This window comes from Drosophila hydei, unplaced genomic scaffold (assembly GCF_003285905.1).
Source record: "Drosophila hydei strain 15085-1641.00,03,60 unplaced genomic scaffold, DhydRS2 tig00000397-arrow-arrow-pilon, whole genome shotgun sequence".
Lineage (NCBI taxonomy): Eukaryota > Metazoa > Arthropoda > Insecta > Diptera > Drosophilidae > Drosophila > Drosophila hydei.
In genome coordinates this window covers 1-13,281 of record NW_022045724.1, presented here as the reverse complement: position 1 = coordinate 13,281, position 13,281 = coordinate 1, and the positions used below count along the sequence as shown (strand labels likewise).

Sequence of the window (13,281 nt, the reverse complement as noted above, 5' to 3'; positions counted from 1 at the left end):
GGTTTTAGCTGAGCAGAAAAAAATTTTATATATATTTTTGTATATATATATATATATATATATAAAGTATATAATTGCTCGTGTAGTTTAGCAGTCTGTTCGCTTTGTAAACAAACTTTGCTATCTATTTCTTTTATGTTTTTCTTTGTTTTACTTCTGCTAATCAACAGCAACAGTTTGTTGGCACGCGAACAGATAGCGAGTGTGACAGCGCGACAAAAAGAGAGAGAGAGAAGGGGAGACTGAGTGAAAAAGCTGACAGAGAGGCACTTTCCAATTAGCTTCGTATAGAATGTTTTTTATACATACATATGTGCCAAGGAATTCTCTTTTCACGTATTTTCACATAGTTGATGCTGGCTAATGAGTTATCCAAACAACGAGCTGATAGCAAGCGAACAGAAAGAGAAAGCAGAACTGTTATTTATTGCAACCTTTGTCGGCTGTACACATTCGAGAAGTTTTCATTAGCTTACCATTGGCTTAATGCGCTTAAGCTCTTTTATGGCTTATTATGAGCCTTATTTAAACAGCTCGAGTTGCGCCATGACAGCTGAAACCTTCACTTGCATTTAAAACAGTCAACTGAAAGGTTATATAAAGACAATAAATCCAGCAATAAATTATATAGTTTTATTTGCTGTGCTCTAGTTACAGCTCAAAACTTCTTCAGGTAAGCCAGCCGAAGGTGTTGCCCCTGAAAGTATGCAATCAATTTTTACTCACGATCCATGGCAGCAGCAATAATTGCCTCAATCTGACTGAGTCGTTGCATTGCACGTTTTAAGCTCCACAATTTAGACACGAAGAATGTGCTTCAAGTTTTCTGTCAAGATGCAAACTGTCCTTCTGCTTGAAGTAATCCGCTTAACTTCTATTCTTTATCGTTAATTGATGTTGACTGATGAACATCTTGCAGAGAGTTTGAAATGTTATCATTGCTTACGATTTCACTAACTTGTTGATGTTGATATTGATATAGTTAATTATTATTGATTTATAGAGTCTTTTGTGAGAGAATTGAATAGATTTCCTAGAGCACCATTAAATTAAGTTTAAATGCTTTAGAAGCAAAGCTCTTTACTCACATCTAGCTAAGTTCTTAGGACATTTTGTTGATACGATAATGATTATGTTAATGATAATAATAGTGGTAAACATAGTTATTTATATTTAAATTGACATTTATATTGATGATTATGATGTTGATTTTTTGAAATACTATTTTTGTTGTAGTTTTAAATGTTTTTTTTTAATCATGATTCGAGGCTTCGTCTGGAACTGCAAACCTCCTACTTTTTCTTTTCTAACTGTTACTCTTTGGACAGCATCTTTGCCTATGCTCATTTGCTTCATTATAGCCTCATTCATTCCTTTCTAGCCTTCTGATCACTTCTTGCAGTACAAGAAATCGCCTATTGAATTTTGGCAGTAAATAACGATTAGCAGAATGATAAAGAAAATGTTTATTTTAATGTAAATAATTATTTATAAATAAAATAATATATATATTAATATATAAAATAATATATAAATTGAATAATTTGCAATATGCAAATGCTTCATTACTCTCATATTATAACAGACTTTGATTGCTTATAGAACAAAATTATCCTTGTCTTTCTCCATCTCTTTCCTGGCCTGCAAAGAATCAGGAGATTACAATATGAAAACTTGAAAATTGACGTTTTGCTTATCTGTCCTAATGATTTAGTCATGTTAAATATTAATACCTAAGGTAGACATTTTCAGCAAATACTTTGAATAAATTCTAGAAAATAATATTCAAAAGGACAGCAAGCTTGAGGCAAGCATATGGTGAATTTCTAATTGAGCGCGTCTCATAAATCTCTGCCTGGGCCTGACCCTCAATTTATATATAGTTAAATATACATATATATATTATATATATATATATATATATATATTTATATATTTCTTTTAGTCATAAATTAAAAAGCAAAACAGAAGCTCAGCAATTTCGTTAGCACATTAAATTTACATATATTCTCTACGAGTGAATCGCAGAGGCAGTCGCAGCTGCAGACTCTTAAATTTGGGGCGGACTCTAAGTGGCCCGAACTGGTTTGGCTGCCTGGCAGACTGGCTGGTTGGCTGGATAATGCGGCAATTGTTAAGCCAAATGCAAATAGACGTTGGAAGTTGTAGACGTCGTCGTCGTCGTGTATGCCTGGCCGCGTGCAGCACATAAATCACTTGCCGGACTCCAGTTGAAGCTGCGTCGCCATGGTGCACGCCTCCTTGTCGACGGTTAGCTTGGTAACGCGCTGGAGCGTCTCTATGGTCTGCATGTACAATCTCTTGGCCAACTCCTTGTCCTGCCCGGCCTCTGAAGTTGGCGCAATTTCGCAGTCACTGCAAGTAGGCGAAGAAACGTTGCACAAAATGAACAAGTAGGAGTGGCAAAGTCGGCAGTGCCCGACTACCAGATACCCTAAGAAACTATTCTATTCAATATATTCAAGTTTGCAAACTGCTGTTTTCGCGTTCTCGCAGACAGATGAACATACTATTGTTCCTTCTCAAGGCTTCAAGGTGCTGTTGCAACAAACTAATATACCCGTTCCACACAATTCTAAAGCATCTCCGGATATAAAAAGTGTAGGAAAATGGCGCTAATGCGGCATCAGCCGGTTCCGTTGTTTGGCAACTCACTTGAAGTACTCGCCGGTCACTTGCTTCAGCTGGGGATCTGTGGCTAGGCGTATGGCGCACTGGGCTCCCTCGCTGGCGTTCTTCATGAATAGCCACATCCAGGGGTAGGTGATCACCTTAACGCAAATGGCCGACATTAGCGGTGAGCTGTGCGTGTTAGCCACATCAAAGAAAAACGACAAAAAGAAGAAGAAAACAAAACAAAAGTTAAAAAAGGTAACAAGAGTTAGCTTAATTTCATTTCCATTGTAATTAAAATGCAAAACATGAAGCCAAACAGAGAGTAGTCGACTTAAAGATAATCTAGGAAATGGAAAGTTCATAGAAGCAAGAGAATTACTTATACTTATACTTAGACGGAGAGGAGACTTATACGGAGACGGAGACGGAGACGGAGACGGAGACGGATACGGAGACGGAGACGGAGACGGAGACGGAGACGGAGACTTAGACTTAGACGGAGACGGATACGGAGACGAGACTTATACGGAGACGGATACGGAGACGGAGACTTAGACGGAGACGGAGACGGAGACGGAGACGGAGACGGAGACGGAGACGGAGACTTATACGGAGACGAGACAGACTTAGACGGAGACGGAGACGGAGACGGAGACTTAGACGGAGACGGAGACGGAGACTTAGACGGAGACGGAGACGGAGACGGAGACGGAGACTTAGACGGAGACGGAGACGGAGCACGGATGACGGAGACGGAGACGGAGACGGAGAGGAGACGGAGACTCGAGACGAGCGAGACGGAGACGTAGACGGAGACGTAACTTATACCTTATACTTATACTTATAACTTATACTTATACTTATACTATATACTTATACTTATACTTATATTATACTTATACTTATACTTATACTATAATACTTATACTTATACTTATACTTATACTTATACTTATACTTATACTTATACTTATACTTATACTTATACTTATACTTATACTTATACTCTATACTTATACTTTGGTATACCTCGCTTTACTCTATATATTTTAAGCATATATTCCTTAGCTCAATTCTCTTTTTAATTCACTAATAATTAGTTATTAACTTGAAAGCTGATCCATGAATTGGAAATTTATGTATTTGTAAGATTTTTATATTTAAACAAAGTTTGTGAACAGCTGAATGTATTCACTGAACAGCTGTTGGGGAATAAAAAGTATAAAACTTTGTGCTTCCATAAATATTTAAATTGAATTACCGAAATCGAAAAAAAACTAGAGAGCAAAGAAGGCTGGATATCGAGGAGCTAAAAAAAGATGAGAGTCATGAAATCTACGACAATGGGTTTCAGTTGCACAACTTTAACAACTGCCTTCTAATGGCATTTTTAATTGTGGCAGAAGACACAGAGAGGAGGAAGAAAAAATGAAATAAAAAACAATTTGGGGCATGCTACAATTTAACGTGCGTCATAGCCAACTCTCTTTCGCTCAACTTTTATATAGTATATATATTTATTTATATATGTGTATACGCCATGCAGATGCCTTTCAGACAGGATTACGGACGCGCGCTCAATTTGCTTAGCTGTCTTTGTTGTTTGTTTGTTGTTGTTTTTATTGTTTTTGCTGCCACTGCTGCTGCTGCTGCTTCCAATGGTCGCAGGTTCACCGACACTTGAACATAATAAAACGATAAATAAATAATTAATGCGTTTAACTTTTCCATTTACGCTTTTTCCGTGACTTGAGCATTAACTGCTTTTCATTTTCATTCATTTCACACAGACACCCACACACACACACACACACTGAGCTCATACAAAAGCGTGTCTGTCTATCTGGCTGCAGTGCTGTCCCTACCTCTTGCACCTCTTTATGCCTCCACTGCTATCGCTGTCTGCCCTGCTTCCCGCTGCCCTCTTCGCTCCTCCTTCGCCTCCTGCTGCTGCTGCTGTGTGTTGTGTGCCTTGCCCTATCATAGAGTGAAAATGGTTTCATTCAATGCAACGCTTTTTAAAGCTTGTTGCCCTTGCCACAACCAACAGTTCCTGCCCCCTGTCCCTCCTCTCTCTTGTTGCCCTTTTAATTCTTTGGATGGATTTGTGAATCGCATTAGGCGAGCTGTGCGGGCTGAACCGCTAAGCCGGACAAAGTTCACGTGCAATGAGCCACCCTACCGTGCAGCTGATTGCATGTGAATGCTTAGCCCCTACATAAAAATACACACACACACACATAAGTGCATTTAAATGCCTTGCCAATGACTGCAGGGTATCTGCACATTTGCTTAATGAACGAGTTCACGCAGAACTTTTGGAAATCACGATTTCCACTTTGCCATGGATAATGCGTCGGAATTACGGGTTGTTGCTAGCTGTTTTTTTAGAGAGAGACATACTCAGTACTCGTATACATTAATTAAACAGAAAGTTAAACGTGTTACTTTTTATACTCGCCCAAGAAGTTAATGGAGTATATTGATTTTTTGCCACAGACTTAGAATTTAAATAATTAAGTCGAGTCAAGCAGCTGCATGAGAGATATGCTGAAGTGGGGGCGGGGCAGTTGGAGCTACACTATATTTTGATATCTATCTATATCTTGTGTTAAAGTCAGAGTTGATCTATCAAAGCCACAATCATTCATGCTGTGATATATGCATTAAAATAATTTCTTTGCTCCATTTTGAGTGCAGATTGAGATTTGTAAGTTGAGTAACTGTTAACATACACTAAAAATAAACCTATATTAGGGCGTGGCAAATGGAAAAACGTTGCACGTGCTTGGCCCGCGCGGGAGTATTGAACAGTCGAGTGCAAGAATCTCACTTGCTTATGAATATGTTCGTGTGTGTGCTTTAGCTTTTCGCTTGCTAATTAGTAAAGCTGTCATTAAAAGTAACGGTATTGCGTTATAATGTCATTTTTTAAAAACAAATATGGGAAAATAAAAAGAATAATTGGTAGGAACATATAATAAATGCTATATTATACAGACAAAAATCATATATAGATCAGATACATGAGCTTAAAAGATTTGAGCTTAAAGAAGTTAGTTTACTCTAGAACTTATCCCTAACAAATACAGTGGCTATAATCTTGATCATTTTACTTAAATCTTTCTTACTTTATAAAAAGAAATAAATGTTCATCCATTGGCAATAAGAAAACTTTTTATAGTCTAGCTCAGTTTATTTCGTATCACAATTATTTACAGCTGTAAAATTTTATGCATTTTCGTTTCATTTCAAAGCCACATAAAAGTGAATTGAAAACCAGCTGAACCGAAATTGATTTTCTGAATTATTTTCAGGACTAGATAAGACGTAGAGCGCAGTTGCACTTTAATAAATTATCACGAAAATGTGCCAGATTGAGTGACTGACAGAGTGAGTGAGTGACTGACGGACAGGCAGGCTACATCAAGCGCCTTGACCGCACATTGAGCAGCAGGCGAAGGTAAAACTGGAGGCGGGGCAGAATGCAATACGTGGCTGACAGCTGTTTCAACAGACACAAGCCTGACAATCATAAAAGCAACGAAAGTCACAGAGTAATATACCATGTAAGATGCTGTTCTTGTCTGTATGTGCTCTGTCTGTGTGTGTGTGTGCTCTGTGTGTGTGTACAAGTAAAACAAAAGTTCAATTTGACGCTACAAAGTCTGTAAATAGAAAATCTTCATGAAGAGCCAAAACATGTACACGAAATGTACAAACGACAAGGAACAGGAACTGGAACTGGAACAACAGCTGAGATGGAACTCAGTGATTTGTTGCGAACATACACTGAGACTGGGATGTAACTGAAAGTGGAACTGAAACTGGAACTAGAGCTAGAGAACTAGAGAATTAGAATTGGTTTAAATGAACTGGGACTGAACTTACAACTGAATACTTGAGTGGGAACTGCAGGTGGAACCAGCATGAGAACTGCCAGAGATGCAAGAGCTGAACTAAAACTGAAGCTGGAATTGGAACTAGTATTAAGAATAATACTGCAAATATAACTGAAATTAGAACTAAATATATTATAAAATATATATATATATATATAATATATAAATAAATAATATTATATATATATATATATTATTATATATATATATATATATATATATATATATATATATATATGTATATATAACTAAAACAACTAAAAATGAAACTGAAGCTGGAATTAGAACTGGAACTAAAGGTGGAACTGGATTGAATTGTGATTGTAACTTGAAATGACATTGAGACTGAGAATAGAATTAGAGCTGAAATTAAAAATAAAACTGGAATTGGAAGCGAAACTAAAACAGCTGAAACTGGAACTGGAACTGATATTAGAGCTGGAATTGAAGCTGTAACTAAATCTAGATCTGGAATTTGAATTGCATCTATTAAAGGAACTTGAATTAAAATTGGAAATGACACTGAAACTGGAACTAGAACTAGAACTGAACTGGAACTGAAACTAACAGTTGAACAATTAGAACCAGCTACAAATTTAAAAAAGAAAATTAACTTGAGCAGCTCAAACATATGCACAGAGCAACGCTAAAAACGAGAGCTGCAACGGGAACTGGAACTAAAATTGGGCTGAAGTGAAGCGTGTGGGCAGCAGTTGCATGCAGCGCAATGCACAGGAAGTATATGCCTGCCAGGTGCTTGTATCTAGCAGCATACACACACAGATACTCTCACACACACACACACACGCACACTTGGAAGAGTCATATGTAGGTGAACTGTAGGCCAGCTCCATGCACGTCCACTTCATGTTACTTCCGCTGTTCATTTGCTGTTTTATTGCCGCAGCCCCAGGGCTGTGAAGGTGGCCAGTTGTTGTTGTTGCTGTTGTTGATGGCGTCAGGATCACGTGCCACGTGCCTATTGCCACAACTGACAGAGCCCCGCCACTGCCAGCGCCCTCAGTCCACAGCTGTCAAGGAGCTGCGTTTTATGTCTAAATGATTTGTACGCTTGGCCCGGCATTTGATTTCTTTCATTGTTTGACAATCTTTTGTTTCACTGTGCAGTCAGCTTGCAGCAGCACGAGGCATTTGCAAATTGTAATGACGCATGTTAACAATGTTTCGCCCTGGCCATGTGGCAGCTGCCATTGGCAAGCGAATAAGATACATACATATGTGCGATGTGAGCACAACAGTTTTGTGTCTATGATGGATTATGCTTTTGTGGCTTCTGACAGCTGTTACCTGTGTGTGAGTGTGTGTGTGTGGCATATCACAAATGCCTGCCTGCCACTTGCCACAGCATTGCCAACTATACATACATATGTATTTCACTCAACTATATATTTCCAATTATTTTTATTGAATTGTGTAATTTGTGAAGCATGCTCACAAACAGGTGTGTGTGTGTGGGTGTGTGTGTGTGTGTGTGTGTATTTTATTTGCGTAACATTCCAGATTGTTATCGTCCTCTAGCTGCAAAGTTGTTAACTATTTAAGGCTTTGCACACATCTGTTACGCTCATTTATTTTGTTTATTTCGGTGCAAAGTTGTTAAGCCAAGTTAAGTCAAATGTTGGCCCAGATGAATGAAGGCAAACAGACTGTTCGCATTTCCACAGTAAACTAAAATTTATATACTTTTGGTAGAAGTTCAGAAATTGGAATGAAGTTTAAATAATTTAAGCCTCGAAAATTAATATTTCTTTACTTAAGATTAAAGTTTCAAAAGAATTTTAATTTTAATAGACAAAGATAAAGCTAGAGATATATAGAGATAGAGATAGAGATAGAGATAGAGATATAGATATAGATAGAGATAGAGATAGAGATAGATAGAGATAGAGATAGAGATAGAGATAGAGATAGAGATAGAGATAGAGATAGAGATAGAGATAGAGATAGAGATAGAGATAGAGATAGAGATAGAGATAGAGATAGAGATAGAGATAGAGATAGAGATAGAGATAGAGATAGAGATAGAGATAGAGATAGAGATAGAGATAGAGATAGAGATAGAGATAGAGATAGAGATAGAGATAGAGATAGAGATAGAGATAGAGATAGAGATAGAGATAGAGATAGATAGAGATAGAGATAGAGATAGAGATAGAGATATAGATAGAGATAGAGATAGAGATAGAGATAGAGATAGAGATAGAGATAGAGATAGAGATAGAGATAGAGATAGAGATAGAGATAGAGATAGAGATAGAGATAGAGATAGAGATAGAGATAGAGATAGAGATAGAGATAGAGATAGAGATAGAGATAGAGATAGAGATAGAGATAGAGATAGAGATAGAGATAGAGATAGAGATAGAGATAGAGATAGAGATAGAGATAAGATAGAGATAGAGATAGAGATAGAGATAGAGATAGAGATAGAGATAGAGATAGAGATAGAGATAGAGATAGAGATAGAGATAGAGATAGAGATAGAGATAGAGATAGAGATAGAGATAGAGATAGAGATAGAGATAGAGACAACTACATTTGCCTCTATATGTCGACTCAGTGTCAACAGACTTTTGGCAATGACTGTGCAATGTGCCTTGGTCATTGTGGGTGGATTTGCTGGTTGAAAAATGATTTCTCTTCCGTATCAAAATGTTTGGCAATGACTAATTTATAACTGCCAGAAAGTTGCAGATTTGCGATTGCAAGACCAGCTGAAGTATCAATAAATCTTGCATTAATATTGTTGCCATCAATGAAAGATGTTTGCGGGGAGTGGGAGGGGGCGGGGGTGGAGTAGGACAGACAAGAATAGGGGCGTAGCGAAGTGTCGACTATGCTTGTCGCTTGAACTTGGTTTTTGCTGACACAGCGTTGCCGTTGGCAAAAAGAAACAATTGCCGCAACAACAGGACCAGCAACAAGAACAACGACACCAGCAGACACAGCAGCAGCGGTAGCAATAGCAACAACAATAGCAACAGAAACAGAAGCAAAAGATACGGCAACAGCCACAAGAATAGCAGCAACACAGCAGCGGAATCACCTGCAGCAGCAGCATGAAAAGCAGCAGCAATAACAGGAAAATTAACAACAGCAACAACAGCAACATCAATGGCATGACTAGGCACAGCAGCAGGAGGCAGCAGCAACAATAAGAGCAATGGAGGCAGCAGCAACCATAAACATCAGGAACAAACACAACAACAGCAGCAGAAGCAGCAGCAGCAGCAGCAGCAACATCAATAGCAACAACAGCAAGCAGAAATGACAGCAGCAACATCTCTAGCAGCACCGACAACAACAGCAGCAGCAGCAATATCGATAGCAACTGCAGCTGCAGCAGCAGCAGCAACAATAGCAACAGCAGCAGCAACAGCAATACAAAGGAGCTACAGCAGCAGCAACATGAATAGCAACAGCAGCAACAGTCAACAACAACAGCGCAGAGTAGCAACAACAACAACTACAATACACTTAGCAACAACTACAGCAGCAGCAGCAGCAATATATATGACAGCAACAGCATCTGCAACTACAACAACAACAACAACTGTCAGCTGTGCGCGAGTGGGCAATAACTCAAAATCCGCACAGTCTAGGCCAAGTTTGGGACCCGCAGTTATCTTTGTTGGCCCTAAGAAATCGTAGGCAATTGTCAAGTGCTCGGCCAGCTTGGCTCAGCTTGGCCCGGGCAGCGTAACATGTCGCGCCGCGTGCTTGGCATTCTAATTATCGCGTTTCGCTCTTGTTGCATAAGCAATTGCAAATGTGTGTGTGAATGTTCGAGTGTGTGGCAAGTGCCACTCGATGCTGGATTATCTACGCAGCTGCTGCTGTGCGGTGGGCAGAGATGGAGGGTTCTATGTGGGGTCTATGCTGTTGCTGCTGTTGCTGTTGCAGCTTGTCGTCATTTTGTGCTGTTCGTAATTTGCAACTGTTTGTCGTGTTTGCACGTCCTTTTCTGTGTATTGTGCAAATTTCCTTTTTTCATATTCCTCCCCTATATAGACACGTATATACCCGCACACAAACTGATGTTCTATACAGCATTTTGCTGGGGGGCTGACAACCAATTTGCATGGGCTGCCTTTAAGCCTATGTCATCGAGCTCCTTTTGCCGCAGCTCTGTTAATTCTGCTGCTGCTGCTGTTGCTCTGTTTAATGCAGTTGCTGTCCTTGACAGCTATCCTAATGGATTTTTGTTTAGACAACGCTCAGAAACCCTTTGCAGCGCTGCTAAAAATAATCTTGCTCCGGATAATGGCAGCAAGCCACTGGTTTCGCTTTCGTATCTTGCGCTTGAGAGCAAAAGTAGCTAAATTTTAAATGATGCAGTCGATTCATATTTTCTTGTGAAGCAACCAAAAATGAATCCCCAGGCAAAGCTGTCGGTTAATGCGCCCTTGCTGACTCCACAAAAGATACAGCTTCTAGCTTTTCGCAGGAACAGGATGCGTCTAGCTTTGGGGCATCAACAGTTACGGTTTTTTTTTCTAACGCCAACTTAAGCTACGCGGAAAGGGAAACGATATGAACGCAGCGGTTGTCCCTTGAGCGACTTCAGCGATACAGAACTGCTTCACTTAACAGGAAGCTAGTTAAAGACTCAGTCAATGTTGCAGGCTGTCTATAGATGGCAGCAATTAGTGGTTACAAATCCAGTCAATCTTTCTCTATTGTCAGGCAGAACTACTTTCGATGCCAGCTCTGCTCAGCCTAGTGTAGGTTATGCCATCCTATGCTGATACAACCTATAAAGCTATCTCAAACTCCGCACAGCTTCGAATCTGAATACCTGTGTAATCTGGTCAATTAATCATTAAGGTTAGCTAGCTACTACAGCTTCTAACAGAGCTACAAGTTATTGGAACTCAGCATCCAGAGACAATAGGAATGCAGGATATTATGTTAGCTATGCCTAAAGGGATGTAATTTATATAAATTTTTGATCAGGAGCAACAGACAAAAGCATCTTTAATTATGCGCCTGCCTGTGCGTGCGTCCGTCCGTTCGTCATTCTAGCCGCATTCCCAACCGTGGAACCTATATTTTCTAGGATAAGCCTCTCAGAATGGTGCGTGAAATAGTACTCATCGTTGCTTCTATATATACACATCTATCGATATATTTTTCCATTTACATGAAATCGATAAAAATCGATATGAAATTTAAGTTACTTGAGCATGAGATAAAAGAGCGCATGTCCTAAAATATTATTAATTAATTAAAAAAATAATAATTAAGCGCATGTCTAAATATTATTAATTAATTAAAAACATAATAATTAATTTTTAAATTAATTAATAATATTTTAGGACATGCGCTCTTTTATCTCATGCTCAAGTAACTTAAATTTCATATCGATTTTTATCGATTTCATGTCAAATGTAGTTAAGCTGATGGTTCATATTAACATGACCTTCCTTTCAGATCTTAACAGTTCTGTTAAGACAATTCCTGTACAATCTGCCTAACATTTTATAGCTATAATTTTATCTACAGCCCCTTTAGCTGATGAACTATCAAGCCTAGCCCTAATTAACCCCAAGATTTCAGTTGCGAGTGCTGCAAAGTTGCTTTTGTTGAAGCACTTTAACTGCGTTAGGATTTTTTTGAGGCACTGTAATTTATGTTTGAAGTAAATCAAGCACGTAAGAGCAGCCTTCCAATCAAGTCAGGGTCATTTGGTTGAGCAGCACTCAAGGCTGTCCATTTGAAATCTTTAATTACATTTGAGTTTGAGCCTGGGCCTTTGATGCGATGCCAACTGGCGGGTCACGTTCGGCACTTGGCCCACTTTTGACCCCACGCCCACGCCCAAGCCCACGCCGAGTCACGTTTAGCCAAATGAAAAGTGGAAAAAGTTTTTGCACGGCCGCGAAATGAGCTTAAAAATTGAGTTGCAGTTGCAGTTGCAGCTGCAGCTGCAGTTTGTGCTGAGTGCAACTTGTGGGTTTTTTGGTTTTGATTTCAATTTACGTTTTTAGTTGCTGGGCAGGTCTGGCCCGGCCTGGCCTGGCCTGGTTTGGTTACACTTACTTGCGCAGATGCCGTGTGCCTCTCACTAGTCCGGGCGTGCAGCAGTTGACCGTAATGGGGGTATCTGCGGGGAAATCAGCGCGTTATTAAAAATGAAAAACTCGACGGCCCGCTCGAGTTAAGCATTTCAGTAATTTAGCGAGCTTGGCTAGGAAAAAAAATAATTGAATTCTCTGATGGTCAGCGCTTACCTTTCAGCTCTCGGGCCAGCCAGCGCGTGGCCAAAATAACGGCCAGCTTGGAGTGGGCGAAGGCGTCGCGTGCATGGAACTTCACCGACCAGGTGCCCACATTTAGCGGATCGTCGAAATCGATTTTGGCCGCCTGATGGGCGTGCGCCGACACAAAAATAATCCGGCCCTGCTCCGAGCGACGCAGATGCGGCAGCAGCAGCTGCGTCAGCAAAAACGGACCCAAATAGTTCACCTGGCTGTGCGGCTCGAAGCCGTCCGGCGTGGTCGCGCGTGTGTCACCAAACACCATGCCCGCATTGTTCACCAGCACATCGATGCGTTCGAACTCGGACATCAGCTGGCCGGCAAACTGATGCACACTGCGCAGCGAGCACAGGTCGAGAAGACGCGCTTCCACAAAGTAGCGTTCGGCGGGGCTGACGCTGTCCGTGCTGGAGGTGGGCGTGCGGCAGCCGAGCTCCCGTTTAATAATTGATGCGGCACGT

General features: G+C 40.1%; 1 protein-coding gene across 1 annotated transcript; it reads right to left on the bottom strand.

Moving 5' to 3' along the window:
* Window positions 1-1,976: 1,976 nt before the first annotated feature.
* Window positions 1,977-13,274, bottom strand: LOC115483102 (retinol dehydrogenase 13-like; the record flags this gene model as incomplete). Its single annotated transcript, XM_030224211.1, has 4 exons — window positions 1,977-2,376; window positions 2,677-2,823; window positions 12,603-12,666; window positions 12,794-13,274. Coding segments are annotated over 4 exons (855 nt in total), but the record flags the coding sequence as incomplete, so codon positions are not given.
* Window positions 13,275-13,281: the final 7 nt, after the last annotated feature.